The sequence below is a fragment of the Heloderma suspectum genome, chromosome 2, assembly GCF_057233095.1.
Source record: "Heloderma suspectum isolate Gila_16-S chromosome 2, 16-S_ref, whole genome shotgun sequence".
Lineage (NCBI taxonomy): Eukaryota > Metazoa > Chordata > Lepidosauria > Squamata > Helodermatidae > Heloderma > Heloderma suspectum.
In genome coordinates, this window is record NC_139459.1 from 159,003,917 (window position 1) to 159,031,669 (window position 27,753).

Consider the following 27,753-nt stretch of genomic DNA (forward strand, 5'->3'; position numbering starts at 1 on the left):
TCCAGCCTAACTACCAGCTCTTGCTTCGTCTGAAACTTTTCGGTTTCTCTGACTACCACTTCTGCAAAGACACAGGCTAGATAGGATTGCTGTTGTTCTGTGCTTATGTGGTGGTGGAGTTGGACCAAGCAAACATAGTTTAATAAGAAGGACAATATAGTAGGGTGGATAAAAAAAATTATTCTGCCCAGTAACTATAAAACCTTGCTTAGCTCTTCCAGTCATGAGCACTTCGTTTTTGTTTCCTACTTCGTTTTTTGTGAGAGCAAGGCTGGGCCAAGAGACAGAGTGAAGCAGAAAGGAAAGAAAAAGAGATGACAAAATTGTCTAGAATTGTCCTTCCTATATTCCCATACTAAGGTTGCAGTCCTATACCTACTTGCCTGGGAGTAAGCCCCATTGAACTCAGTGGAACTTATTACTGAAGAGGGATGTATAGGATCGTGCTGTTAACTTCAAGCAGTCATGGGTGTTGATCATAAGAAAGACCTTATTTGGGAATATTTTAAAGACATTCCCTTTATAGGCTAAAAAAAAGAGAAAGCATGCAGTATATACAGTGAGATAAAGAGATAAAAGGATAAAAAGAGATAAATGAAGCAGTGTAAAATTTACTCTAAAATTTACTCTTCAATACTCTCTCTAGTTGTAAATTACCTTAGAGGTCAGATTTGCCCCCATTGTTCAGGAAATATATGAAAAAGTTTCAGTGGGACAATTTATATTGAGGGTTTCAGCTGTAGATGGAAAGACATCTGGACACCAGGTCTACCTATTGAGACACAACAGAGAGGTAGATTTGGAATACACGTTTCTAAGAGGTTATGTCTACTTATTTTGATAGACCTGGTGCCCAGGCCTTGTCGCTGCTCAATCACTAAATCTACCAGAAATGATGGCCTTGTTCTTTGATGCTGTCAGGCTTTTAAAATGTGTAGCAATGCACAAAGTCCACATTTGGGCAATGCTTTTATTAGGACCCACCAGTTTTCCACACAGTTGTGCAAACTTTCAAATTTGAAAATTTTGGGTAGATCTTGATCTACTGGCAGATCTTTGGTCAATTTGCAGTAGGTCAGCAAGGATTTCTGACAACCAGTAGCTTAGCAGTAACAAAAGCACAATGAATTCCCCCTTCCCCAAATTATACCACTGAAATGAAAGCTTGGGTCACCAGGAGAGTATGTTTGTGTTGAAGGACTGTGAGCTCTGCTCAGTCCCCCTGGTACTAGTTCCGGGGGTTCAGAGTCCTTTAATTCTAAGTGTTTGTCTTCCGCATCAGCCTCCAATTGGTGGATCTTGGAGTTCTAGGGAAAAACAAAGTAGATCTTGCAAGAAAACCTTCCTGGGGGAAGAAACAAAGTCCAGAAATTTGACCAGGTGTTATGGCCATGTCTGCAGTTAAGATAGACCCAGTCTCAAAATGGACATTTTGAATGAATGAATGAGTCAGTGGTAGGTATTGCAGGTATCAGATTACACCTAGGAATATAAAAAGCTGCCATATACTAAGTCAGACCATTGGTCCATCTAAGCCTACTGTTACTGATGCTGGCTGCCAGTAGCTTTCCAAGTTTTCATGTAATTTTTCCAGAGACACCAGGGATTGAATCACAGGCCTCTGCATGCAAAGCATGTGCTCTGCCACCGAGCTGTGGCACCTCCCCTTTTGGGAAGGTGAAGCAATGGCTGAACTCCATTTCTGAGAGTACAAAGGCTGGCTGTAACTAATCTGCCTCTTGCCTTTGGCAAAACACATCGGTTCCTGAGACAGCATAAAGCAGAAGTGCAGGGAAACATGATATTTCTTACATCGACAAAGCTGTAGATTAATTTTAAGGTGGTACACTAGGTAAAAAAGTCAGTTGAGTCCAAATTGTGAGTATTACCTAGTGGTTGGAGGGGATGGAACCCTTAGTGCAATGTCTCTGCTCAAGTGGTAGAAAATCATGTTCTGGTTCCATTCCATTCAAACATGAAATCTCTCATTTTATTTATTTATTATTTAAAGTATATCTCACTCCTCCAAAAAGAGGAGTGAACTGACAGTCGAAGAGCTTCAACTATTGGGTGGTATAGAAATGTTTTAAATAAATAAATAAGACTGCCGACCTCATGACCATAATACCTGGCCAAAATTTTGGATTGTGTTTCTTCCCCTGTCCCCTTCTTTTTGTACCACCTAGCCTGATATTCTGGAGAATTCAAAAGCTTGCACAATTTTGTGGAATTTTGGTTGGGCCCAATAAAAGTATTGCCCAACTGTGGATTTTGGATTTTTTTTTCATGGACCAACATGGCTACTTTTGGCTTTTTTACATATACAGAATGTGCAGCTACCCAAAGACGTGCAGTCCCAGGAAGGAAAAAAACAAATCCAATTCCAAAAGACCATTCCTGCAGTTCAAAACTCAAGCCATGCAAATATATTATATTGATGTAAAAAGTGGCTGATGATAATGTGAAATGTAAAGTGAGTAATCCAGGCTCCTGTAGAAACCTAAACCCTGATCAACCATACCCATTTTTCCTCCTCCTGCCAAAAACACTCTTCACAGATCGCACTACTAGAGTGTTCACTAATGCTTCGAAGATGAGGGAAATCATTCTAGGACAACTTGTGTGAAGTTGTGTTATGATAAGGACGTGATGCTATAAAATATCCAATATGACATTCTTAAGACTGCTGCTCTGTGTTTGTGCATCTGCTTTTCCCCTCTTGTTCTTAGTTTGTTTGTTTATATATATATATATATATATATATATATTTTGAGCTTGACTGAAATACTCTTCTGCATTAGTGCTGCCAAATTCCCAGGATGGAATATGACTATAAAGCAACAAAGCATGTACAGACACACAACAAAATACACAGTTGTGTTGCACCAATGCATGCTTTGTGTGCAAATTACAATCATACACAACTGTACAGCTTTCGCCTCCACCCCCTGGGAAGATTCCCACTGACACCCATGTGGGTATCATAAGGACCACCTTCCTGAATAAGTTTACTACACATACTTAGTTCAGCATTTGAGGCCTTACTCCTAATTCCTCAGTCTTATGAGTATGACAGGCAACTACTAGGAGTGGGCCTTTTCCTGTGGGCACTCCCACCTTGTGAAATGCTCTTCCTGGTGAAATCCATCAGGCCCTGCTATTTTCAACATTTGGTTAAAATATGGAAGACATTTAGCTGAGTATTTTCCTGACCTTTTGAAACACGATTTTATGATATGTTGCTTATCATTTGAGAAGTTTTATGTTACTATAAACACAAACTGTGTTTGTAAAAAAAAAAAAAGGCAGGGTAAAAGCTTTTAAAATAAATAATTCCCTGGATATGAATCACGGAAAAAGCATTGATAACTATCCTATTAGACAGTTGGACATGTTAATTTTGTTTTAATTAGTTTGGGGTATATACATTTTCTTTAATGCTGACAAATATGATTTTCCCATGAAATAAACGTGTAGTTGTCATTATTCTTAAAGAAATTATTCTGGGATGTCCATGTATTGACTGTTCAACTACTTTACATAGACTGGAAATGGAGGATACATATAGCAGATAGGTACTGTAAATATTACCCCTGGTAGAAAAGGAGGAGTGTGTGATGTTTTGCCCTAGCAATTATACCCCAATAGTACTTTGTCTGTTTGTTGCATGGTTTTTAATATCAGTCCAAATGGAAAAAATGTTGCTTTATAATACGTAGTTGAAAGACCAGACCTTGGGGCTCTAGAAACTGTTTATTCCTCAAGCGAAATCTGAAAAACAAGATTTGTTCCAAGCACATTATGTACCATCTATTCTGCATCATTTCTGTGATGCTCTCACAAATTATTTCCATACCTTGTGGATCTCTTCTAGTCATTTTGAACCCTCTGGAGCCCAAATTGAGTAATATTTTGTGAAGGTTATAGCCCCAACCTCTTGCACCAACTGGGTACTAAATTCAGTTTTAGGTCTATTCCTTCAAATGTGTCCTACCAAAAAAACTGTAGGAAATATTGTGGAAAACTATTAACCCAAGATCTGGGGAGTTATTCCGTATCAAAAATGCCGTGCTTATGTAGTTCCCAGAGGTTTTCCATGAAATTTGTTTTCTGAGTACTTTTTAATAGTTTACTACATGGCCTAAAGCTGACTGGCCAAATAAGTAGCTTTTCAAAAGTGACAGCCTGGAGTTCTTTTCTTCGTGGTCTCTGTGCATCCCACATATGGGCTCTGCACCTGTGCAGAGGCTCGTTCTGGAAACTTCCAAGCTGCAGAGTTTTTTGGCGGGAACCCCTCCCCCACCACCTGTGGCATATGTAGCGTGGGTTCCTGCCTTCCCCTCAGTTCCTTTTCGACCACCTTAGCGTTACTTGGTGGGGAACTTTTCAACGTTCTGTCACGCTGCATTTCTATCTTATCTAAAACCGCTTTTCTTCCTTTACCTTATTCTTCTTCTTTATCTTATAATGAGAAAGAGCGAGAGAGAGAGCGTCAATTGTCAACAGTGTTGGAGAGCATCGTCCGCCTCAGCGGCGACACATTTTTTTCCCCATCAGCGTATGGCCCCAAAGCCTCAGTTCAGAAGGTGCACACTTTGTGGCAGTAAGGTGCCCTCTTCAGACAGCCACTCTTTGTGTCTTATTTGCTTGGGAGAAGCCTACAAGTTGAATCTTGCCACCACTGCCAATCGCTATCGAAGCAGGCTCGCAAGAATAGAGCCGATCGACTAAAAGTGATCCTGTGGGAACGGGCCCTTCAGGCGGTTGACATGCCCAAGGCCCAAACTCCCAGGGACCAGCCCATCGTGGCCCCCTCCACAAGTGCAGAGGCGGCTCCTGTGATTCGCTCTTCTCCCCCACTAAGCACTGAGCCAGTTAGAGTAGATCCACCCACTCCAGGAAGGAGCCTGGCCATATCGGCGGCAAAAAAGCTCTCAAAACGGGTGAAACGTCCTAAACCGGCGGCGGACACACCGGGAAAGAAGAGGAAAAAGAAATCCTCCAAACAACAGGAAAAGGAGTGGGACCTACCACCACCTCCTCCTCTACTTGATTCTCTGATTCATGTCATGCCCCCCATGCACATTGTTACTCTGGACCTGACCTCCACGGTCTCAGAGGGTGAATTGAGGGACACGACAACCCCACCACCCCATCCAGGTCTAATAGCCCCAGAACAGAGATCCAGGTCTCCAACACCGCATCGCTGTGACAGCCAGACACCTCGGTATCTACCTGCGTTTTCACCTTGACAGCCTCCTCGATACCGATCTCCAGATCGATACCATCAGCATCGTTGGCCAGCGCAATCGCTCACGTTCTCCATCCCGAGATTGGGACCATTTCTCAGCCTCGGCATCTTCTCCCCACTGACAGCACTCAGATACAGACTGGAGGCTCTGGAGGGACCGTGACCTCGTCCTTGATTGATCCCATTACTTAGGAGCTACTTCTCCATCGCTCCCTTTCAGCCTGGACAACGCTCCGGTTTTGACACTCAGGACGTCTTCTGCCCTCCTCCTCCAGTACCGAGGCGCTCTACGTCCTTAGCACTACAACAACCCAGTCAGGACCATCAAGCCCCACCACTTCCAATTCCACCTCATGCACCTGATGTGGCACTATGCCCTGCCCACTCACAGGAATCTGGGGAGGACTACCAATCAGACTCCTCCTCCTAATCCTCCATTCCCCCATCGACCTCATCACCAGGCAATGTCGTTGGGACACGGGATAGAGCCTCACCTTCTGAAGACATGGGCCATTTCTCTGAGCAGGTGCTTAGAAGGCTCAATTGTTGGTCATCAAGGTACAACAACCTCCACAACAACTCCACAATTAAGTATTTGATGCTGTCTCGACAGACCTGTCCACCCCGGTGGCCATCCTCTTTTTTCCAGCCCTGCTGAGTACAGTCCAGCAGACATGGAAAGCGCCTTCATCCTTGACCCTGACATCCATGAGGCTAGAATCGATGTACTGGGTTCAAGAGATGGACACGTCTTTCCTCTTCTCACATCCTAAACCGAACTCCATGATAGTGGAGTCTGCTCAGGGTCACTCGCAGAAAACACATGTCTCGCCTGTGGATAAGGAGGGCCATAAACTCAATCTCGTTGGACGTCGCCTTTACTCTTCAGCAGCATTGGGACTTAGAATCTCCAACTACCGGGCGATGATGGCCAGGTATCAACTCTTCCTCTGGGAGAAAATGGATTCCCTTATCATGTACCTCCCTGAGGATCTATGCAACTTAGCCAGGATGTTTCATGCAGAGGCATCCAAACTGTCTCGTCAGCAGATCAATACCGCCAGTCATCAGGTGGACTGCAATGCCAAAGGCATGATGGGCTCTGCTCTGCAGGCCTAACCCCTGAAACTCGCTCACGGATAGAAAATCTACCCTTCAGCAGTGAGTTTATTCAATGCAAAAACGGACAAGCAGATTGTACAGAAAGCCAGAATGACCGCTCATAAGATGGGCATCGGCCAGTTCCAGCAACAAAAAAAGCAATATGCTCCATACTGTCAATGCTGCTGGTACCGACACCACATCTACGTACCTCAGCAATCTGGGGACCGGACACCCAGATACCCTTAACAACAACAACAACAACGAAAAAAACTACTCTCTCCCCAGGTTCCAACAAAAGGCGAAGGGCAAGGGATTCTCTAAACATCGTCTTTGACTTCAACTCATCTCCCTTCTGTACCAACCTTTGCCAACCTCCCTTCGGAGACCTTCTGAACAAATTTTATTTGGCCTGGACGAGAGTGACATCCGACAACTGGGTGCTCACTATTGTCCGTCGCAGATACAAAATAGAATTCAACAATCTCCCGCCTCCGGGCCCAGTCTGGACCACCCCAGCTTCGGAGGTCCTTCACAAAGAAACCCAATCTCTCCTACGAAAGGGCACCATCCAGTGCATTCTTCCAAACCCCGGTATGGAGGGGTTCTTCTCCAGGTACTTCACGGTACCAAAACGGGACGGAGGCCTCTGGCCCATTCTAGACCTTCGAGACCTGAACAAGTTTATCACCCCCAAGAGGTTCAGGATGACAACCCTAGCCACAATTCTCCCACTCCTTCGGAAGGGCTCTTGGTTCACCACGATTGACCTCAAGGATGTGTACTTCCATGTAGCCATAGAACACCCACACAGAAAATTCCTCCGCTTTGCGATCGGAGAAGAACTTTTCCAGTTCAACATTCTACTGTTCAGTTATTCACCAAGTGCATGGCTGTGGTCTGCGCTTACCTCCGCCTCAAGGGAGTGGAGATCTACCCATATCACAACAATTGGCTACTAGTGGACTCCTCTCCAGAAGCCTTGTTGCGCACTATTGTGGACGTGTTAAACCTTCTTCAGGGACTGGGACTACGGATCAACAAGGAAAAGTCTCATTTGACCCCCACACAAATGGTTCAATTCATAGGGGCCATCCTCAATTCCAGAATGGGCCAGGCATACCTTCCGATGAACCATATCACAAATCTTGTCACGCAAGCCACTTCGATATTAATCGCTTGCCGGGTCACGGCATGTGACATCCAATGCCCTACTTGGCCACACGGCAGAGACAGTTTCGGTCGTGGAATAGGCCCGACTACGGATTAGGCCACTACAAAACTGGTTCATCCAGACCTTCGATCTGACCTGCAACCCCCTTTTTGTCACACTCCTGGTACCGGAGGAGGTTGCTCTCAGCCTGAAGTGGTGGATGGACTCCAGGCACTTGACCCAGGGGATGCCTTTCCTTCCCACTCCTCCATCCAGGGTTCTGACCACGGACGCCTCCCTCCTAGGTTGGGAAGCACATTGCGGCCCCCTGCAAGCTCAGGGTCTCTAGTCCTCCAAAGAAAGACTGTACCACATAAATTTCTTGGAGTTGATGGCAGTTTGGAAAGCTCTCCACGCCTTCGAACCGTACCTCCGACGTCGACACATCCAGATCCTCACAGATGACACCACAGTTCTCTGGTACCTAAACAAACAGGGCGGAACGCACTCCTCCTGTCTTCTCTCTCACACTCTACACCTTGACAACTGGGTCATTGCCAAGGACATCCGCTTGACCACTCTCCATATCGCAAGACAAGACATCCTGTTGGCAGACTCTCTCAACGGCCTTCTTCGGTGCTCCCACGAATGGCAGTTGGCCAAGACAGTTCTGCAACTAATTTTCAACCAGTGGGGCCAACCAGAGATCGATCTCTTTGTGACTCCAGTGAACACAGCCTGTGGACGGTTCTGCTCCTGAGCTGGAATTGGCCACGGGTCACTAGGCGATGCCTTTTTCCTACAATGAATGGACCGCCTATTCTATCTTTCCCCCCCGTTCCCACTACTCACGAGGGTGATCTCCAAAATCAAACAGGAAGCCACGAACTGCATCCTAATAGCCCCCTGGTGGCCCAGGCAGCCCTGGTTCACAACACTACAGAACCTAGCGCATGGACCTTGCTTGCCGCTCCTGCTGATAGACAACCTCATTTCCCAGGACCGAGGTCAGATCCTCCATCCCGATCTCCACACCCTGAACCTCACAGTGTGGAGGATCCAACCTTCACACACCACTCTCCACTGATCCCGCCGACAGTGTAGACCGTACTGGATGCGGCGAGAAAACCATCCACACGCCGCTCGTACTCAGTCAAATGGGCTTCCTTTGTTCAGTTTGTGACCGACACCAATTGTAATCCTAATAACTGTCATCTGATCGATATCCTCCAGCACCTCTACAGCAAAGGCCTGAAGTGCTCCTTCATCAGAGTGTGTGCTTCGGTGATTTCTGCAGTGCAGGGCAACATCGACCGGTGCTCCATCTTCATCCACCCTTTATGCAAATAGTTCTTGTGGGGACTCAGAAACTCGGCTCCGCGCATGAGAGACTCTGTTCCTCAATGGGACCTGACCCTGGTGCTCAACAGCCTCACATCAGTGCCTTTTGAACCGCTCGCTACCATGGACTTGAGGCTGTTGTCTTGGAAGGTTGCCTTCTTGGTAGCCATTACAACATCGAGGAGAGCAAGTGAACTCTCTGCGTTACAAATAGACTTGCCTTATACCATTTTTCACAAGGAAAAGTCCTTTGGCCGGACTTAGCATTCCTTCCAAAGGTGGCCACGGACTTCCATGTGAATCAGCCAATTGTCGTCCCTGCCTTCTTTCCATCTCCAACTTCCAATTTGGAAAGGCGGCTGCACACTCTAGATGTCCGGAGAGCCCTGGCTTTTTATAGGTCTCAGACAGAGCCTTTCCACAACTCACAACAGCTCTTCCTCTGCTACGGAGGACACAACAAGGGCTCTCCAGTCTCCTCTCAGAGACTGGCCTCCTGCATAGTACACACCATCCAACTGGCGTACAAAGTCTCCAGGAAGGACTTACCAACCCGAATTTGGGCTCACTCAATGAGGGGAGTGTCAACTTCCACGGCTTTTACAAGTGGTGTCCCTCTTGTAGACTTATGTAAGGTGGCTATCTGGTCTAAGCCTTCTACTTTCATAAAGCACTACAAATTGGACGTTTGAGCTCGAGCGGACTGTGCCTTTGGCAGGGCTGTGCTTTCGTCGGTACTGCATTGAGACACCGACCCACCTCTGGTAAGTTAGCTTGTTACTCGCCCATATGTGTGATGCACAGAGACCATGAAGAACAAAGTCAGGTTGCTTACTTGTAACTATAGTTCTTCGAGTGGTCATCTGTGCATTCACACAGCCCTCCCACCGTCCCGACTTCGGTGTCAACAGTCTGTTGGTACCAAGGTGTTCTCCTCAGTCCAGGACTCTTGCGGTCTCAAGGAACTGAGGGGAAGGCAGGAACCCACGCTGTATATGCCACAGGTGGTGGGGGAGGGGTTCCCGCCAAAAAACTCTAGCTTGGAAGTTTCCCAAACGAGTCTCCGCACAGGCACAGAGCCCATATGTGTAAATGCACAGATGACCACTTGAAGAACTACAGTTACAGGTAAGCAACCTGACTGTCTTGGACAGGAGTGGCCTTACCATGAAGCATTTAATATGACAGAACTCTAAGCCCTTGATTCCAGGCCTTAAAATTATATGCTCCAAATGATCCCTGTTGTTTAAATAGGGACAGCATGCATTTTCTTCCTTATTTGCACCTTTGACGTGCCATAGAGAAGCCTCTGAATAATGTATCTTGCCAAAATGGGCCAGAGATAGGCTTCACATTCAGGCATACAATTGTACTGCAGTGTTGGCACAGTTATTTTTGTTGTTGCTTATTCGGTCAGTCGCTTCCAACTCTTCATGACTTCATGGACCAGCCCACGCCAGAGCTTCCTGTCAGCCATCGCCACCCCCAGCTCCCCCAAGGTCGAGTCCGTCACCTCCAGAATATCATCCATCGACCTTGCCCTTGGTCGGCCCCTTTTCCTTTGGCCTTCCACTTTCCCTGACATCAGCATCTTCTGCAGGGTCTCCTGTCTTCTCATTATGTGGCCAAAGTACTTCAGTTTTGCCTTTAATATCATTCCCTCAAGTGAGCAGTCTGGCTTTATTTCCTGGAGTATAGAAATAATTTTCCACAATTATAGATTAATATAATTATATATATTAATTATAGAACAGTGTTATAACACTATATAATTATATATATTATAACAATTACAAGCACAATTATAGATTAATTTATAAGCAAATGATTTTTCATACTGTACATAATTAAAGGTGCAATTACTTCTATGCAAGATTAGACAGAAAAAAGTCCTAAAACTCCCAGCCTTTTCCAGCCAGCATGGGATTGCACCCTAAACTATGGATGTCCACTAGTTTGGACAGATTTAAAGGGGGATTAGACACATTCATGGAGGATAAGGCCTGTCAGTGGTTACTAGTCATATTGGCAATGTATTAGCTCCAATATCAAGAGGCAGCATGCCTCTGAATACCAGCTGCTGTGGGATCTTAGTGGGGGAAGGTGCTATTGTGCTCATATTCTGCTTTTTGGTGTTCTGTGGGTATCTGGTTGGCCGCAGTGGGAACAGAATGCTGAACTAGATAGGCCTCTGGTCAGATCCACCATGGGTCTCCTTATGTTTTTATCTGAGAATGAGAATATAAGACGACGATAATTTATACTTGGTAATGGAATATGGCTTGATCAGTAAATTCTGCATTTATAGACTTCTTCCTACTTATTACTTGGTCTTTAACATGATTGTCAATTACTTACATACGTTCACTTAATTATTGTTACATACTGTTACATATTCCCCTTCCCTTTCAGCAGAACTCACCTTCTGGCTGGTGCGCTGGTGGCAATGGCTCTCCTTGCGGGTGGAAGAGGAAAGGAGGGAGAGTTGCCTCAAAGTCTGGTGGATACGATATTTCTCCCAAAGGCAACTGCAATAGCAGTACCTTTTCAGAAAGCTTCATTTCCCAGCAGTCCCTGGGAGCTTTTTCCCTTCTAGCTGCTAGCAGAGATTGCACAGTACACATTATGTGCTTGGTTTTTCTTTGTATAATACCCATAGCATACCAAAACCATATCCCCTTCTTGTCACTGTTGTTTAGCAAAGAAAAACCAAGCATATAGTAGGTACTTTGCAAGCTGTGCTAGCAGTTAGAAGCTTTCCCAAAAGGTATTGCCATTGCACTGGGGCCTCTCTCCCTCCTTCCCTCTTCCAGCAGGAAGAAGAGCCATGAATTTTGCTGAAAGGCAAAGGGAACTGAGGAGGGAAGGAAAGCTGGGAAGACTTCTCCAGCTCAGATTTAAAATCTCGGCTGCATTAGAATTTTGTTGCCTGCAGGACTTCTGTGAAGAGAGTTCATGAGTGTTTGGCATTCATTTCCACCCCCAATCCCAACAAACTTTGCTGGAATTACTAAGTTTTGGTATTGCAGTGTTTACCGCTGTTCTTTTGTTGTTGTTGTTATTGGCGGTGTTGTCACCTTGAGGCATGAAACCTTGTCATTCTTCTTCATGGCCCCTGTATAGCCCCACAGATGAGCCAAGCTGGGGAACATTCTGTAGCAGGGATGGGAAATGTGTGGCTCTCCAGATGTTGCTGGACTGCAACTCCCATCATCCCTCACCATGCTGGCTAGGGCTGATGGGAGTTGCAGTCCCAACAGCATCTGGAGGACCATATGTTCCCCACACCTATTCTGCAGCTCAGGCCAGGGAGGTGGCCTTTGTAGCCCCTCCCCTTGAGAGGAGATTTTGAGAGTACATGCTGGGCAACTGCTTTCCCACACAATTATTTTGTTACTGTGATGCTAGCAGCAGCTCAGGAAACTCACCATGTTTTTTTTTTTTCTTGACAATGTTTATCATCTTCCTTTTCTTTGTTACTTGCTTGGTATGTGATGCATCTAACAATTGCCAAGGCTTTCTGCTTTTTCCTTTTTGGTATCTCCACAGTATAACCTTTTCTTTCTCAACCTACTGTTTAAAACTTTGTCTGTGCTCTAGTTTACTCTCATCTAGGCCTGCTGCCAAGCCAAAATTACCTAAGGTATAGGGATTGGGAACAGGTCACAAGATTGCACATTTCTTTCCCCTCACGGGCATGGATTTTCCCCAAACCACTCTGCCCACATTCAGTATTATGTATAACAGTTCCACACAACGCTGAATCCAAGGTGAAGGAGTTGGAAGAAATTCATGCTTACAGGGGAAGGAGTATGGTGAGCTCTAGTCTGGCCCTATTATGCTCTCCTTGTATTTGTAGAATTGCATAGTGTCACCTCTCAGCCTCCAGCTTATTATGATAAAGGCCAGATTCTTAACGTCTGTTCATAAATTAACTGCAATAAATTCTAAAAGATGTAGTTCTGTGAGGTCTAAACCTCACATGCTTAGTAAAATACAAGATTAACTTACAGGTACTCCAATGTGCTTTATAGGAGGAAATGCTCTAGATACAGGCAGGCATCATTGTTGTAACATGCCTTCTCTCACCTTTCCATACTGCCTGGAATACATCACAAAATGCACATGAGATAAGGGGCAGAGATGGCTGCTGCTATTTTTGTTGGATTGCCCTTCAGCCATAGCACAGCATGATGTATAAAACCTATGCTTGGCATCAGACCTTGTAACTGCTCTCCCGATGACTTGTCTAACAGGTCCACCTGTAGTTGGAAAAACATCAAGTGAACTACACCTTCTGATGCCAAAAAGCCCCCCCCCCCCCCCCGGGGTACAGAATTTCTAGCTGGCATTCAGGCGCCTCCCTGACTCCTCTTGCCCTAGCTGGATCAAGAGGCCTGACAACAAACCTGCAGGTTGTCAGTATGTAACCTGTGTCTTTTTTCTTTTGTGATGTTTGCAGATGCTAATGCAGGAGATCGAGTTCAGACCAATAACGTAGCTTCAGCATCAGCCTCCAACTCCACCTGAACTGGTCACAAACAGCAGCCTGTACAGGAACAATCGCCAGTAATTTTGAGTCATGCTCAGCAACACTGGTCACATTTGGGGGGGAAAAAACGTAAAAAGAGAAAGAAAAAAACCTTGTTCATTATAGTGTTCAATTTTTTAATTATTGTTGTCCTTATTTAACCTTGTAAAATATAAATACAAACCAGTTTCATTGTATGCTCACTCTGCAGGCTCTTTGGGGCAAGGGAATAGGTGGGGTGGGAAAAGGGGAAGTGGAGAAATGAACACACCAATGTTTCTTCCCATGACAATCTTCTAATTTCAAACAATTGCTGTTGTATACTTCACAGAATCAGGAATCTTGTCTCATGCCTCTCTCAACAAAAATAAGGAAAACCCTCATTCTGCTGAAGCTCCTTTTTTAAAGCCTTGTATTGTTAAGTGAAGTTTCAACTTTTGGTATAGTGCACAACTTGAATTTGGTCAGGAGCTTAGCAGGAGTTGCTCACCTTGAATATCATATGCTGGAGACCTTAATTGGGGTGGAGACGAAAGACAAGGTGAGGTGCTAAAATACGTTGACTTGCCAAAGGGAACTATGGGAGAGGGGGGAATTACTGTGTGCATAAAGCTTAGAACAAGAAGGGTCAGATCTTAATCTTAAATTCCATTCTAGCATTGGAGAATTCTGCAGATATGTATGGTACATACACACACACAGACTGTTGGCTTGAATGAAAGATGGTCATTCACCTAGCCTTAAATTGGTGGAGTTGAACATTAAATGATCTGTAAAGCACAAGAGACTATGGCCAGTCACTTGCATTCTTCAACAGAAAGGCGAAGGCATTCATACCGTTCCAGATGCAGAAAGTAGATTGGAAGCCAGTGTAAAGGCTCTTCTGCACCCTATCCATCTTATGTTTTTTCACTCTAAGCTGGTTTCTTCCTTGAAGCAGCAGACAGGAAAAGAATGCCAGGTGAATTGACATAATATTTTCATTGCAATTAAGAGCTTTCAAATTGGCACATTATTTTGCAAGTAATTTTAAATCCAAATCTAGAATTTGTATTTAACTTTCTGATTTTTATTTATTGATCTTCAGCAGTTGCTGTTGTTGCAATCATAGAACATTAATAAGTAGACAAATCAGTTTACTTGCTCCTGCTGACTTACAGAAAGCTGTGTGTGTGTGTGTGTATGTATATGCACATTTACATATACATACATACATACATACATATATATATATATATATATATATTATAAATATATACATAGATACAGTGCTGCTTTTTATTTTTGTTTTTAATCTGTAATTGGTCTGACTGAAGTAGAAATGCCTGTTTCTAATGTCTGTGTTCTGGGTTATTTTGTAGTGGCAAAAAGTCTCTGTTTTTGAAGTGAAAGCAATACTCCTTGGAAGGTTCTAGTAACGCTATGAGAAGGAACGCTCCTGCTGCAGCTGCTGCTGCTGCAGAAACAAGCTCTTGTGACTGGCTTGAGAGATGCGCCCACCTAGCCTTACATTCATTCAAATGAACCTTAGTCATCTTGGTGCTTGTGGGAATTTATTTTGTTGGTGAATCTTTGGAACATGATTTGGCCCAAGAAATGCCAGCAGTATGCAAATCCTGCCACTTGAGGGCAACTGGACTTAGGATCAGGAGATCCTAGTTCTTATATTTGCTTCCTTAGGTGTGAAGGCATTGAGAGGAGGCAAATAATCCCTGTTAAAGTTCTATCTGATAGAAGGTGCTTGTCAGGGATGGAGTTGTTCCCTGCCTGAAATACTATATGGCCAGGAAGAAAGTTCATGTACGTTGTTATTAAAATAGTTTCAAGAGCCCTGAGTGTGGAAGCCATCTTCTTCAAATACTCCAGTATACTAGAAAAGAACCTGTAATGAATGAGGGGCCTGAAATGGGATCTTACTGCAGAAAATGAGCCCTTGCGTGTCCTCCATGTTGAGCATATGGCCATCATTGATCAGAGCTCAGAAGACACTTGAACAAGCAGGGTCATGGCATAGAGACGAGTAAATTTTGCAGTCTTGATAACAGGACAGTTTGAGCTCAGAAGAGAGATGGTCCTAGGATTTGCATTACTTTTTGTTAGTTTAAAGCTAGCAGGGGAGAAGAATTAAAAGTTTTAATTCTTTTAAAAATGTATTTGTTTGTGTGTGTATAAAAACAGGGATCCTGATAGTTTTATTTTCTCAAGGATCATGGCAGGACTGCAAACAAAATTTTATACAAATCTAGATCCAGGTGTTTCAATACCATTTTTGTAAATAAACTGACAAAAGCTCCTCACCAAATTCAAGTTTGTACATTGGTTGTTAACATTTTGAGTTTTATTCCTTTGTATATAAATATGTGGACACAGGAACTGCTGTTAATGAGCAAAAAGTTACCATTCAGGTCAGTTATTTTGTTTTAATAATCATACAAAATGTAGACGAGCTTTTTAAAGCCATATAGTTCTAACTCTGTACAGTAGATAACCGGCCTGTATTATTGTAACAATAACTCTAGCAATGTATAGTATATCTATATAGTTTGGAGTGCCTTTGCTTCCATGATTCTTTTATTCTTTTTTGTGACAGATGTCCCACACATGGAAATACCTTTGCTTCCAGAATTCTTTCAGTGATTTCATGGTCAGTAGCATAATTAAAAGGAAATGCATCCATAGCTTTTCATTTCAAACCATGGCTTTGTTGTAGATGTTTAAAAGTTTCCCTCTGTTTTCCACAATATCAGTGACCGGTTTCATTTTATGTTTGCCATCTTGGTATCTAACTGGCAGGTTTACATTTGGCTCGTCTTTTCCCAGCACATTTGTCAAGAGTTCTTGGAGACAACAGCTTCTAGGAGCTCTTTGTTCCTCCAGAGGCAGAATTGGGCATTGTAAAGAAGAAGCAGTAAAGGGGGGGGGGGCACTAATTGGGATCACACACACACACACACACACACACACACACACTGTTTCTGTATTTTACAGATCTAGAAACCTGGCAAGCTTTTTTGGCCAGATATTAATTTGTGATATTAAGAATCTGTAGTTGTAAGTTATCGCCTGCCCTCCCTGTCCCTCCCAACCCCAGGTTTACTTTCTTATGAGTGTCATTTTAAAGTTGCCCTTAATTTCTTGTGCCCAGCCAAAGGCCTTGCTTTTGAAACTTTCTCCACTTGTGTGTTCGACCTTGTTATATTCCACGTGAGATTTTCTTCAATGGCAAAATGCTGAACTTTTTATCAAACCAAAGGTTGCTGTTTTGTTTTTTTAATCTTTTTGTAACCATCTTGTGTTCATTCCAGTAAGGCAGAGGCTGCATTTTTTCTGGTGACACAAAGGTCAGTGATAGCATTTTGTTTCTGACAGTCCACTCAGTATTTTATTTTTGTGGCTTGTTTTTAAATGAAGTACTCTGTGCTCTCTCAGTCTCTCCTTTGTCTGTGTTGCAACTGTGCAGGTCCCTGAGATGGCATTAATGATATTCTTTGTGTCCCTGACTGAAACTCAATCAACACTAGTTACCTTAATTTTGAAGTATTTAAGCAAAAGAAAAATGATTTTTTTTTTACATAGAGTTTTCTAAAGTCGTCTAGCTGATGCTTGAACAGCCTTCCTTTTATTAATATCCCAGGTAATGGTGAATGTCTGTAATTAGTGTTAATTTGAAATGCCCCCAGATTAGTAATGCTTCTTAAGAATTGTTATCAATAAACCTTTCTCCATTAGAAATCTCAGCCACTAGAGGTCAAAAGCACAGTTTAGTACCTACAGTTTAGCCCAGGACCTACATTTTTCAGATACATGCATCAGAGAGCCTTAGAATTCCCACTATTTCTACAGGAGCTAATTTCTTGCTTCATTTTGTGACAAGGCAATAAAAGCAAAATGAAAAGGCACATTAAAATTAGTACCTAAAGGGTTAGGTTGAGATACGTATCTTCCTTTCTTGTGTTGTTTGTTCTTGGTTTTCTGGAAGAATAATTTATATATATAAATAACAATTTATATATATAAATAATATGCTTGCCTGTAAAATTTGCGTTTGTTACTATGTTGTTAATAGATCACTTGGGCTTGTGCACAAAATTAGCGTGATCACTTCCATCTTAAAAGCAGAAATCTAAAATATATATATAATGGACTGTGGGTTGTATACAAACTATTGCATACACATGCAAAGCTGTCTTGATTCAAAGAAGAAGCAAAACATGTATAACATTATTACTACTTGAATGCCTCTGTGACTGATTACTTTTTCATTTTTAAATATAAACTTTTTGTGGAAAGTATGCTTAATGTTTTATTATTTTACCTCCTCCCTTCTTCTCCTTTGTAAATACATTTTGTTCTGTGTGACTTGGTTCAGAAATAGTTAACTGGTACTGTAATTTGCATTAAATAAAAAGTAGGTTAGCCTGGACATGAAATTTAAAATTACAATGCGTGTGTTCCTTATTTCAAAAACCTTTCTGTCCACCACCTCCTTTAAACATTTCTTCTGCTCCTGTTCACATTTTTTCTGGAACTGCCCCTGCCCCACCTCCAAAAAGTTGGTTTGAATTGTTATAATAATAAAAACACAAGGAATTAGTATGTTTTCTTTAATGGTTTATATTAATCTGTGATATTTTTGCAAGAGGTAACAATTTCTGTCTTCCACCATAACGTTTGACTTGATGGAGAAAGGAAGGAACCCTTCCACAGTAGATGTTCATAGTAGTATATCACAGTAGATGTCACTGCTTTACTGTTCACCTGCAGGATATGCTATGACTTTTTATAAAGGGCTTCCTTATTTAAGCCGCCATCACAATATTTAGTGATGGTGTGAAGAGTTTATCATAACCATGACCCGTGGGGCTGTTCCTCCAATGAACTGGCATGTTACTCTCTCTGAGCTGGGTTTCAATTCTGGATAATGTATGTATTAAATGTGATGTTTGTTTGTGCAAAAGAAAAGGGTGGAGTTTGGACGCCGAAGGCAATGGCAACATAATCTTGGAGCTCTCTGCCCTCAGGAAATACTTTAAGCTGAGAAAAATTATCTAAAAAGGAAATAACACCTGGAAACAAAATTCTAGATAGCATAAATGAATATATTAGGAAGACCTGAGAGTGGAATAAAATACTTCTTTAAATCAGCAAATAAAGAGGTAGGAAAAGAAGCCACGGGGAAACAGAGGCTCTGACCAACATTTGGAAACACTGGGACTGGAGAGATGGCTGTATCAAAAGAAGAACTGAGCAACTAACACTCAAATAAAATTTATTGACTGTGTGGAAGAAAATTCTGGAAGATAAATTGGCAATTACAAGAGAGATGAAAGAAACACACTGCAGTTTCAGAGAATGAAGACAAGCTTGACGCACATGTGGCACAAATTAAATCTTTAAGAAAGCTAATTGAACAGAATAGTTTAAAATATGAAGATTTGTCCGATAGAAATCATAGGAAAAATATACAGTCAGGGCTGGAATTATGGAGACTGCAGAACTCGAATCAAATAATTTATAGTAAACTGGCTAACAGAACTACTTCCTGCATGTAAAATTTGTTGTTCAATCGTTCAGTCGTGTCCGACTCTTTGTGACCCCATGGACCATAGCACGCCAGGCCTTCCTGTCCTGCGCTCTCTCCCGGAGCGTGCTCAAGTTCATATTCATTGCATCGGTGATGCTATCTAGCCATCTCATCCTCTGCCGTCCCCTTCTCCTTTTGCCTTCAATCTTTCCCAGCATCGGGGTCTTTTCCAGTGAGTCTTCTCTTCACATTAGGTGGCCAAACTATTTCAGCTTCAGCTTCCGTATCTGTCCTTCCAATGAGCACTCAGGGTTGATTTCCTTTAGGATTGACTGATTTGACCTCCTTGCAGTCCAGGGGACTCGTCTTCTCCAGCACCACAGTTCGAAAGCATCGATTCTTCGGCGCTCAGCCTTCCTTATAGTCCAGCTCTCACAGCCATACATTACTACTGGGAAAACCATAGCTTTGATTAGACGGACCTTTGTCTCTGCTTCTTACTATGCTGTCTAGGTTTGCCATAGCTTTCCTCCCAAGGAGCAAGCGTCTTTTAATTTCATGGCTACAGTTACCGTCTGCGGTGAAAGTAAAATCTGTCACTGCTTCCATTTCTTCCCCTTCTATATGCCAGGAAGTGATAGGGCCAGATGCCATGATCTTCGTTTTTTTAATGTTGAGTTTCAAACCAGCTTTTGCACTCTCCTCTTTCACCCTCAAGAAGAGGCTCTTTAGATCCTCTTCGCTTTCTGCCATTAGGGTGGTATCGTCTGCATATCAGAGGTTGTTGATAATTCTCCCAGCAATCTTAATTCTGACCTGTGATTCATCCAACCCGGTGTTTCTCATGATGTACTCTGCATATAAGTTAAATAAGCAGGGTGACAATATGCAGCCTTGTCGTACTCCTTTCCCAATTTGGAACCACTCGGTTGTTCCATGTCTGGTTCTTGAGCCTCGTACAGGTTTCTCAGGAGACAGGTAAGGTGGTCTGGTACTCCCATCACTTTCAGAATTTGCCACAGTTTGTTGTGATCCACACAATCAAAGGCTTTCGCGTAGTCAATGAAGCAGAAATAGACGTTTTTCTGGAATTCTCTTGCTTTCTCCATGATCCAGCGAATGTTGGCGATTTGATCTCTAGTTCCTCTGCCTCTTTGAAACCCAGCTTGTACTTCCTGTAGTTCTCGGTTCACATACTGCTGAAGCCTAGCTTGTAGGATTTTGAGCATCACCTTGCTGGCATGTGAAATGAGCGCAGTTGTGTGGTAGTTTGAACACTCTTTGGCGTTGCCCTTCTTTGGAATTGGAATGTAAACTGACCTTTTCCAGTCTTGCGGCCATTGTTGAGTGTTCCAAATTTGTTGGCATATTGAATGCAGCCCTTTAACAGCATCATCTTTTAGGATTTTAAATAGCTCAGCTGGAATACTGTCATCTCTGCTAGCTTTGTTGTTACTAATGCTTCCTAAGGCCCACTTGACTTCACTCTCTAGGATGTCCGGCTCAAGTTCAGTGACCGCACTATCATGGCTATCAGGGACATTCAGATCTTTCCTGTATAGTTCTTCTGTGTATTCTTCCCACCTCTTCTTAATCTCATCTGCATCTGTTAGGTCCCTGCCTTCTTTGTCCTTTATCGTGCCCGTCTTTGCACAAAATGTTCCCTTGAGATCTCCGATTTTCTTGAAGAGATCTCTAGTCTTTCCCATTCTGTTGTTTTCCTCGATTTCTTTGCATTGTTCATTTAAGAAGGCCTTCTTGTCTCTCCTTGCTATTCTCTGGAACTCTGCATTCAGTTGGATATATCTTCCCCTTTCTCCCTTGCTTTTCGCTTCCCTTCTTTCCTCAGCTACTTGTAAAGCCTCATCAGACAGCCACTTGGCTTTCTTGCATTTCTTTTTCTTTGGGATGGATTCAGTTGCTGCCTCCTGAACAATGTTACGGACCTCCGTCCAGAGTTCCTCAGGCACTCTGTCTATCAGGTCTAATCCCTGAAATCTATTCATCACCTCCACTGTATATTCATAAGGGATATGATTTAGGTCATACCTGAATGGTTTAGTGGTTTTCCCTACGTTCTTCAATTTAAGCTGAAATTTTCCAACAAGAAGCTCATGATCTGAGCCACAGTCAGTTCCAGGTCTTGTTTTGACTGACTGTATAGAGCTGCTCCATCTTTGGCTGCAAAGGACATAATCAATCTGATGTCGATATTGACCATCTGGTGATGTCCATGTGTAGAGTCGTCTCTTGTGCTGTTGGAAAAGAGTGTTTGCTATGATCAGCGTGTTCTCTTGGCAAAACTCTATTAGCTTTTGTCCTGCTTCATTTTGTACACCAAGGCCATGCCTGCCTGTTATCCCGGTGATTTCTTGACTTCCTACTTTAGCATTCCAATCCCCTATGATGAAAAGGACATCTTTTTTTGGTGTTAGTTCTACAAGGTGTTGTAGGTCTTCATAGAACCCATCAACCTCAGCTTCTTCGGCATCAGTAGTTGGGGCATAGACTTGAATTACTGTGATGTTGAATGGTTTGCCTTGGATTCGTACTGAGATCATTCTATCATTTTTGAGATTGTTCCCCAGTACTGCTTTTCCCACCCTTTTATTATGAGTGCTACTCCATTTCTTCTAAGGGATTCTTGCCCACAGTAGTAGATATGATGGTCACCTGAATTAAATTCGCCCATGCCTGTCCATTTTAGTTCACTGATTCCCAAGATGTCGATGTTCAATCTTGCCATCTCATGTTTGACCACCTCCAGCTTACCTTGATTCATTGATCTTACATTCCAGGTTCCTAAACAATATTGTTCTTTACAGCATCGGATTTTCTTTTCACCACCAGACACATCCACAGCTGAGTGTCCTTTTGGCTTTGGCCCAGCCGCTTCACTCTTTCTGGCACTACTTGGAAATACCCTCTGCTCTTCCCCAGTAGTATATTGGACACCTTCCGACCTGAGGGGCTCATCTTCTGGCGTCATATCTTTTAGCCTTGTGATACGTTCCATGGGGTTTTCTTGGCAAGAATACTGGAGTGGGTTGCCATTTCCTACTCCAGTGGACCACATTTTGTCAGAACTCTCTGCCATGACCTGTCCGTCTTGGGTAGCCCTGCACGGCATAGCTTATGGCTTCACTGAGTTACGCAAGCCCCTTCGCCACAACAAGGCAGATGGACAATCTTGAAAGAGCTCACTGGGATATTATAGTCTGTTTTGCACACTCTTCTTGGAAGCTAAGCAGGGTCAGCCCTAGGTAGTACTTGGATGGGAGAATCAGGCTTCCTGCCTTGAGCAGGGGGTTGGACTCGATGGTCTTGTAGGCCCCTTCCAACCTTATGATTCTATTATTCTATATATACAGCTAATGAAAGAAATAAAGTATATGGACATGCCTATGATGTTTGTACAAGATTTAGCCCCAGAGACACTACAGAAAAGAAAAAAATTAGGTGCATTCACAAGAAAACTTCGAGAAGAAGGTATTAAATATTTCTGCGGCTTCCCTTTCAAACTGACAGTAATACATAAAGGGAAAACATACCTGGTAACAACCAAATCTGGGATCAAGGGAACTGTTCCTAGAGTTAAAGACAGAAATCCCAGAAGAAGAAAAGGGGGAAGAAAGGACTGCAGATCTCTTGACAGATGTTTCAGATGGTGAGGGGGAGGAGATAATGGTGGCCGACTAAAAGCATAAAAGGAAATAAGGAGAAAAAGATAGTAAATGCTTCTACAAGAAAGTTAAGGGAGCTGCCATGAAGGAGAATATAATGAAAGGAATAAATATGGATTGAGTTATAAACAAGAGGAGATGAAATTATTGGCAAAGAAAAACAAACTGAAGGCGAGGGAATCTAAGGCAAGGAGCCAGCTTAAGAAGAAAAAGGTTGGCTGACCATCCCTAGTGAGGATAAGGAAGTTAAATTATCCTCTCATACTGTTGCAGTTTTGTTTTTGTTTTTTTCTTTGTTTTTGTTTTTGTTTTACAACCTTTCTAAATTTGTACTGTCAAAATACTTTGCTTCTATAAGAGAGTACTGAGATACTACAGTGATACACTTTGGAGATAAGAACAGGGAGGAGGAAATTAAAAAGTGATCCTGGCTCTTGGAAGCAGGGGCAAAGAACTTTTCAGGAAAAGGAGATGGGGGGGATTGGAAATAAAGGAATAAATAAAAGGGAAATAACAGGGAGCTTGGGGCTTTCAGGAGAGAAGGCAAAAGTAGGAGAAGGGAAATGGGGAAAATAAGGGAAAGAAAAAAGAATAGAAGAAAAGAAAACGGAGTTTCTGGCTGATAGAATCGGGAAATACAGATATCAAAGGGACACTCATAGGCAAGACATATTTCAAATTGAACCTATATGCAGATAATATTTTATTTATGTTAGGAAATTCAGAAAAGGGAATAAAGGAACTGATGAGGGAATTAACAGAATTTCAACAGGTGCCAGGGCTAAAGGTAAATACAAAGGGATATGATCCCTTTGTGTCTGAACATCACAAGAACAAATAGAAATTTCAAAAATGACAGGTATCCTTTAGTAACAAAAGCATTTAGATATTTAGGTGTTCAAGTCCCTAAAAGACAGAAGAATGTGCTGAAACTAAATTATGGGAAGTTATGGAAGGAAATAAAGAATGATATAGCCAAATGGGAAAAGATAAATGTAACACTTTCTGATTGGATATGACTATAAAAATGATGTTATTACCAACATTTACTTATCTTTTTAATGTGCTTTCACAATAAACTCCATTTAAAAGGTTTAAAACATGGCAAAACAGCATAGAAAATTTATTGTTAAGACTAAAAGGCCATGAACAGCAAAGGCTTTCAGATAGAGATCTATGCAAGAAGGAGGATGAGGTATAACCACATTTAAAAATATATTATGATACATACCAGCTAAGACATATGTTAACAATAATGAAGGGAAATGTATATACAATCTAGAATCCAATAGCAAATCACTAATGAGAGAACAGTAAACTCAGTAAAAATGAACATCCACATTAAATATAAAACAGCCTGCGTAGCGGGACAACTTAAAAATCATAAATTGAAACCTAATCCTATTTCTCTTGAAGAATCCCAACAATAGTATAAGGCTGAGATTTACAATATATATTATGACAACTTTCATTGAACTGACTATACATACACGCACACAAACATAGTAAACTATATAATTTAACCAAAAAAAATATACAACAGGTTAAATCTCTTGGGACCTCTTATTATATCTATAACCCTTATCAAATATTCCATATGAAGTCTGTTAAAAACTATCCTTATGTTGGATTTAGATTAACTTTACCTGTTGATGGTGATCCTATGAATTCTTGCCTGCGAGTCAGCTCCACTGATCACAGTGGAACTTATTGATGAGTAAACATTCATAAGATTGGACTACATATCCATTGAAACGATTACCAAAACTGTTTTCTGCATTCAGAATAACCTTTGAGACTTCCCTGAGCTCAGATGAAATGTTTATACCCCTGGGTAAGAAACCCAAAGACTCATTGACCATATGCTGCCAAATGAGGTGGGGAGGGGAGGGGACACAGGTATTCCTCTAGAAATAGGGAAGAAAAAAATCTATTAGGTACAGAAATGGGATTAGCCATATAGTTACTATATCTAAAGATACATGGACCTATAATACCAAATGAACTGGAAAGGAGTCCTATGAGGAACGAAAAATTATTATTAAACAGTGGAATACAGAACAAAGGACTTACCACAGATAGCATATTTGACCAAAATGCTATATATGGAATCTATTGACAAACCAAACTGTTTTGGTAGAGAGTGAAACCAACTAGCTAAAGGAGGGAAAGAAAATCAAGTTTTTCATTAAGGCATATAGGTGATAGATTATCGAAACTCAAGATGTAATGCATTTTTCTCTTCAATAATAATTTAAGGTGGTGTATGATCATTTTCTCTATTGCCTTGTACAGCAATACATAATTGATGAAATGACTGTTCCAAAAAGTGCCCTACAAAGAAGGCGCCAGCTCTTTTGTTGCAAATATTACTACCCATGTTCTCTTATATGTCTGTTACGAACTCTTGTAGTTTGGCCAATATCTCACAAGAGTATTTGACAGCATACATCACATAGGTAGTGAATGGTTTCATTTTGTATTTCCTTTGGTTAACAAGATTAGACCAAAAAAAGCAAAAGTGTTAACCACAAAAAAATTTCAAAAACCCATTTTACTTTATTAGGCCAACCAAAAGATCACCAAAACAAATTAAGCAAGCTTTCAAGCTCCCTAGATCAGGCAAGATGTTATAAAAGGCAGGGGGCAGGGGAAGGGGGAGTGATTAGATGGTGGTCACATTGTCTGCACATTGTGTTCAGACTAGTCCCAAATAAGAGTTCAGATTCAGCTCAGCAAGTCATCTGATGGTTACAGGAAGCTCCTGCTGCCTCTAGTTACACCAGGAAGGAGGTGGAGGGTGGAGGAGAATGTAGATCCTCCATTTGGGGGAATATAAAATCCAGCTATTCTCAGAAGTGTTTTCCATCCTTTTAATTCTTTTAAGTATTGGGGTATTTGGTTTCATGAGGCTGCTAACTGGAAAGTTCAGGGGAGATTTGCAAAGACCAAAGCTTTTTTTTCTTTTTCTTTTTTTTTACAAAAGGTGGCCAATTGGTTCCAGCGGCCAACCATGTCTTTAAAGCCAAAATTGTATCCTAGATCCTCTGTAGCATCTACCTGGTTTCCACTCTATAAAAATAATTTTCAAAGAGTTCAATCCCAATTATAAGGAAGAAATGCAGGTTGCTTACCTATAACTATTTCTTTGCATTCGCACATATAGGCTCTGTGCCTGCACTGAGTCTCATTCAGGAAGCTTTAGCTGAGGAACGCTTTCGGCGGGAACCCTCCCCCACTGTCCACTGTGCATGTCTAGGGGGTTCCTGCCCATTCCCTCAGTTCCTTGAGACAGCCTAATGTGGCCTTGGACCCGAGGAAAACCAATCACACCTCAGTACCAACATCAAATTTGACACTGACACCAAAGCAGGGCCGGTGAGAGGGTTGTGTGAATGCACAGATGACCACTCGATCTACCGTTACAGGTAAGCAACCTGCATTTCTTCGTGGTCTCTGTGCATCACACATATGGGCAATTAACAAAGTCACTCACCGGTGGTGGGTAGGTATCTCATGCCAAGGCTACTCCTTGAGTAGAATGCACTCCCAATGTGAGGCATTCTATTCAAGGAGTAGACAACCAGACAAGTCATAAGCCAGACCAATGGTTTGCACAATCCATGAAGCTAGTCTTTGGGAGGAGACAGGAGAACCCTTCTTGGAACCCACATAACAAACAGGCGCTGCATGGTACGGAACAGCACTGTCCTAAATTTGTAAAACGCCAATGCTCTCTTGACATCGAGAGCATGCAACTTTCCAGGTCAGAAGAAGGGTCTGGGAAGAAAGCTGCTAACAATATAATTTGGTTGACTTGGAAATCAGAGCCCATTTTCAGTAGAAAGTCAATGCCTGGTCTCAGGTCAACCTTGTCCATGATCATGTAGGGATGATCCACTTGTAAGGCACAGATTTCACTTACACGTCGAGAGGATGTGATGGTGACCAGGAAGGCAACTTTCCATGATAGCAGGTGAAGGTCTGTCATGGCCAGGTCTTCAAAGGGCTTTGAGAGAACGGCATGAAAGACATCAGAGAGACTCCATTGAGGAACCAGAGTTCACACCGGAGGAGTCAAATTCTTTAGACCTTGCAGGAGCAGTAGGGTGAGTAAAAAGGGAAAAACCTTGAACTGGCCCTCTGTAACAAGAAAGAGCCATCAAATAAACTCTTATGGATGAAAGTTTTAAACCTTTTTGAAACAAACTATGGAGAAAGAAAACGTTCTCAACTGATGCCTGAAGAGGATCGAACGCATGAAGACTAGCAAACAGCAAAAAAGATGACCACTTGGCAGCATAGGACCAATGGGTAGACAGTTACTTAGCCGCATCCAGGATTGCCTGAACTCCGAGTTGAACTCGAGGAAAAATAGTAATTGTCAAATCCTCCAAGCTGTTAGCTTCAGAGTGTCGAGATCAGGGTGACGAATCCTGCCCCACTCCTGAAAAATTAGGTCTGGAACTTGCGGAAGGTGCGAGAACCATCTTCCTGATGGACGCAGTAGGATTGGAAACTATGGCTGTCTCGGACACCAAGGAGCAATCAGAATGCAGTCCGTCTTGTCATGTGTTCTCTCCAAGGTGCTCCAAAAGATAAGAGGAAATGGTGGGAACAGATAAAAGAGTTCCTCTCAACACTGTATCTGGAATGCATTGCCCAAAGACGATTGACAAATCCCTGCTCTCAGGGACGGCCCCAGTCCAGAAAGAGACACTCCAGAATGGAAGCCAACGTCTGCCACTCGTGAGGCGACTGGTACGCCTGACTTAGACCATCTGCCAAAATATTATCTTGACCAGCAATATGAAGAGCACTCAGAAAGATGCCCTGCTGAATTGTCCATTGGAAAATGTCTAGGGTGAGGTTCACAAGTCTGGAAGAGTGCGTCCCACCTTGCTTCCGGATGTGCCACAAGACCGTCTTATAGTTGGTCAGGATTTGTACATGTCGAACTTGAAGGTAAGGTTCGAAAGCTTGCAGCGCTTTCCAGGCTGCCAGAAACATAAAGAAGTTTATGTGATGCTAACTTTTGCTTGCCGACCAAAGGCCTTTCATCTGCAACGGACCCAGTGGGCTCCCCATCCAGAGAGAGACACATCTGTCATCAGGTTCCATGTAGGAGACAGTTGAATGAAGGGCATGCCTCTGTCCAAATTGCACAGA

The 27,753-nt window shown here is 42.6% G+C and overlaps 1 protein-coding gene across 3 annotated transcripts in view; it reads left to right on the forward strand.

Annotated features, from left to right (window-relative positions):
• The window catches only part of GSK3B (glycogen synthase kinase 3 beta), a 247,018-nt gene extending 233,368 nt beyond the window's left edge, over nucleotides 1–13,650 (forward strand). Inside the window, exon 11 of one of the 3 annotated variants that reach the window (XM_084835390.1) lies at nucleotides 13,309–13,650. In XM_084835390.1, coding sequence (XP_084691516.1) covers nucleotides 13,309–13,376 — 68 coding nt within the window. In that variant the 3' untranslated portion in view covers nucleotides 13,377–13,650. The remainder of the gene's footprint in view (nucleotides 1–13,308) is intronic. The other 2 variants (XM_084835391.1, XM_084835389.1) reach the window with 2 other exon arrangements.
• The last annotated feature ends 14,103 nt before the right edge of the window (nucleotides 13,651–27,753 follow it).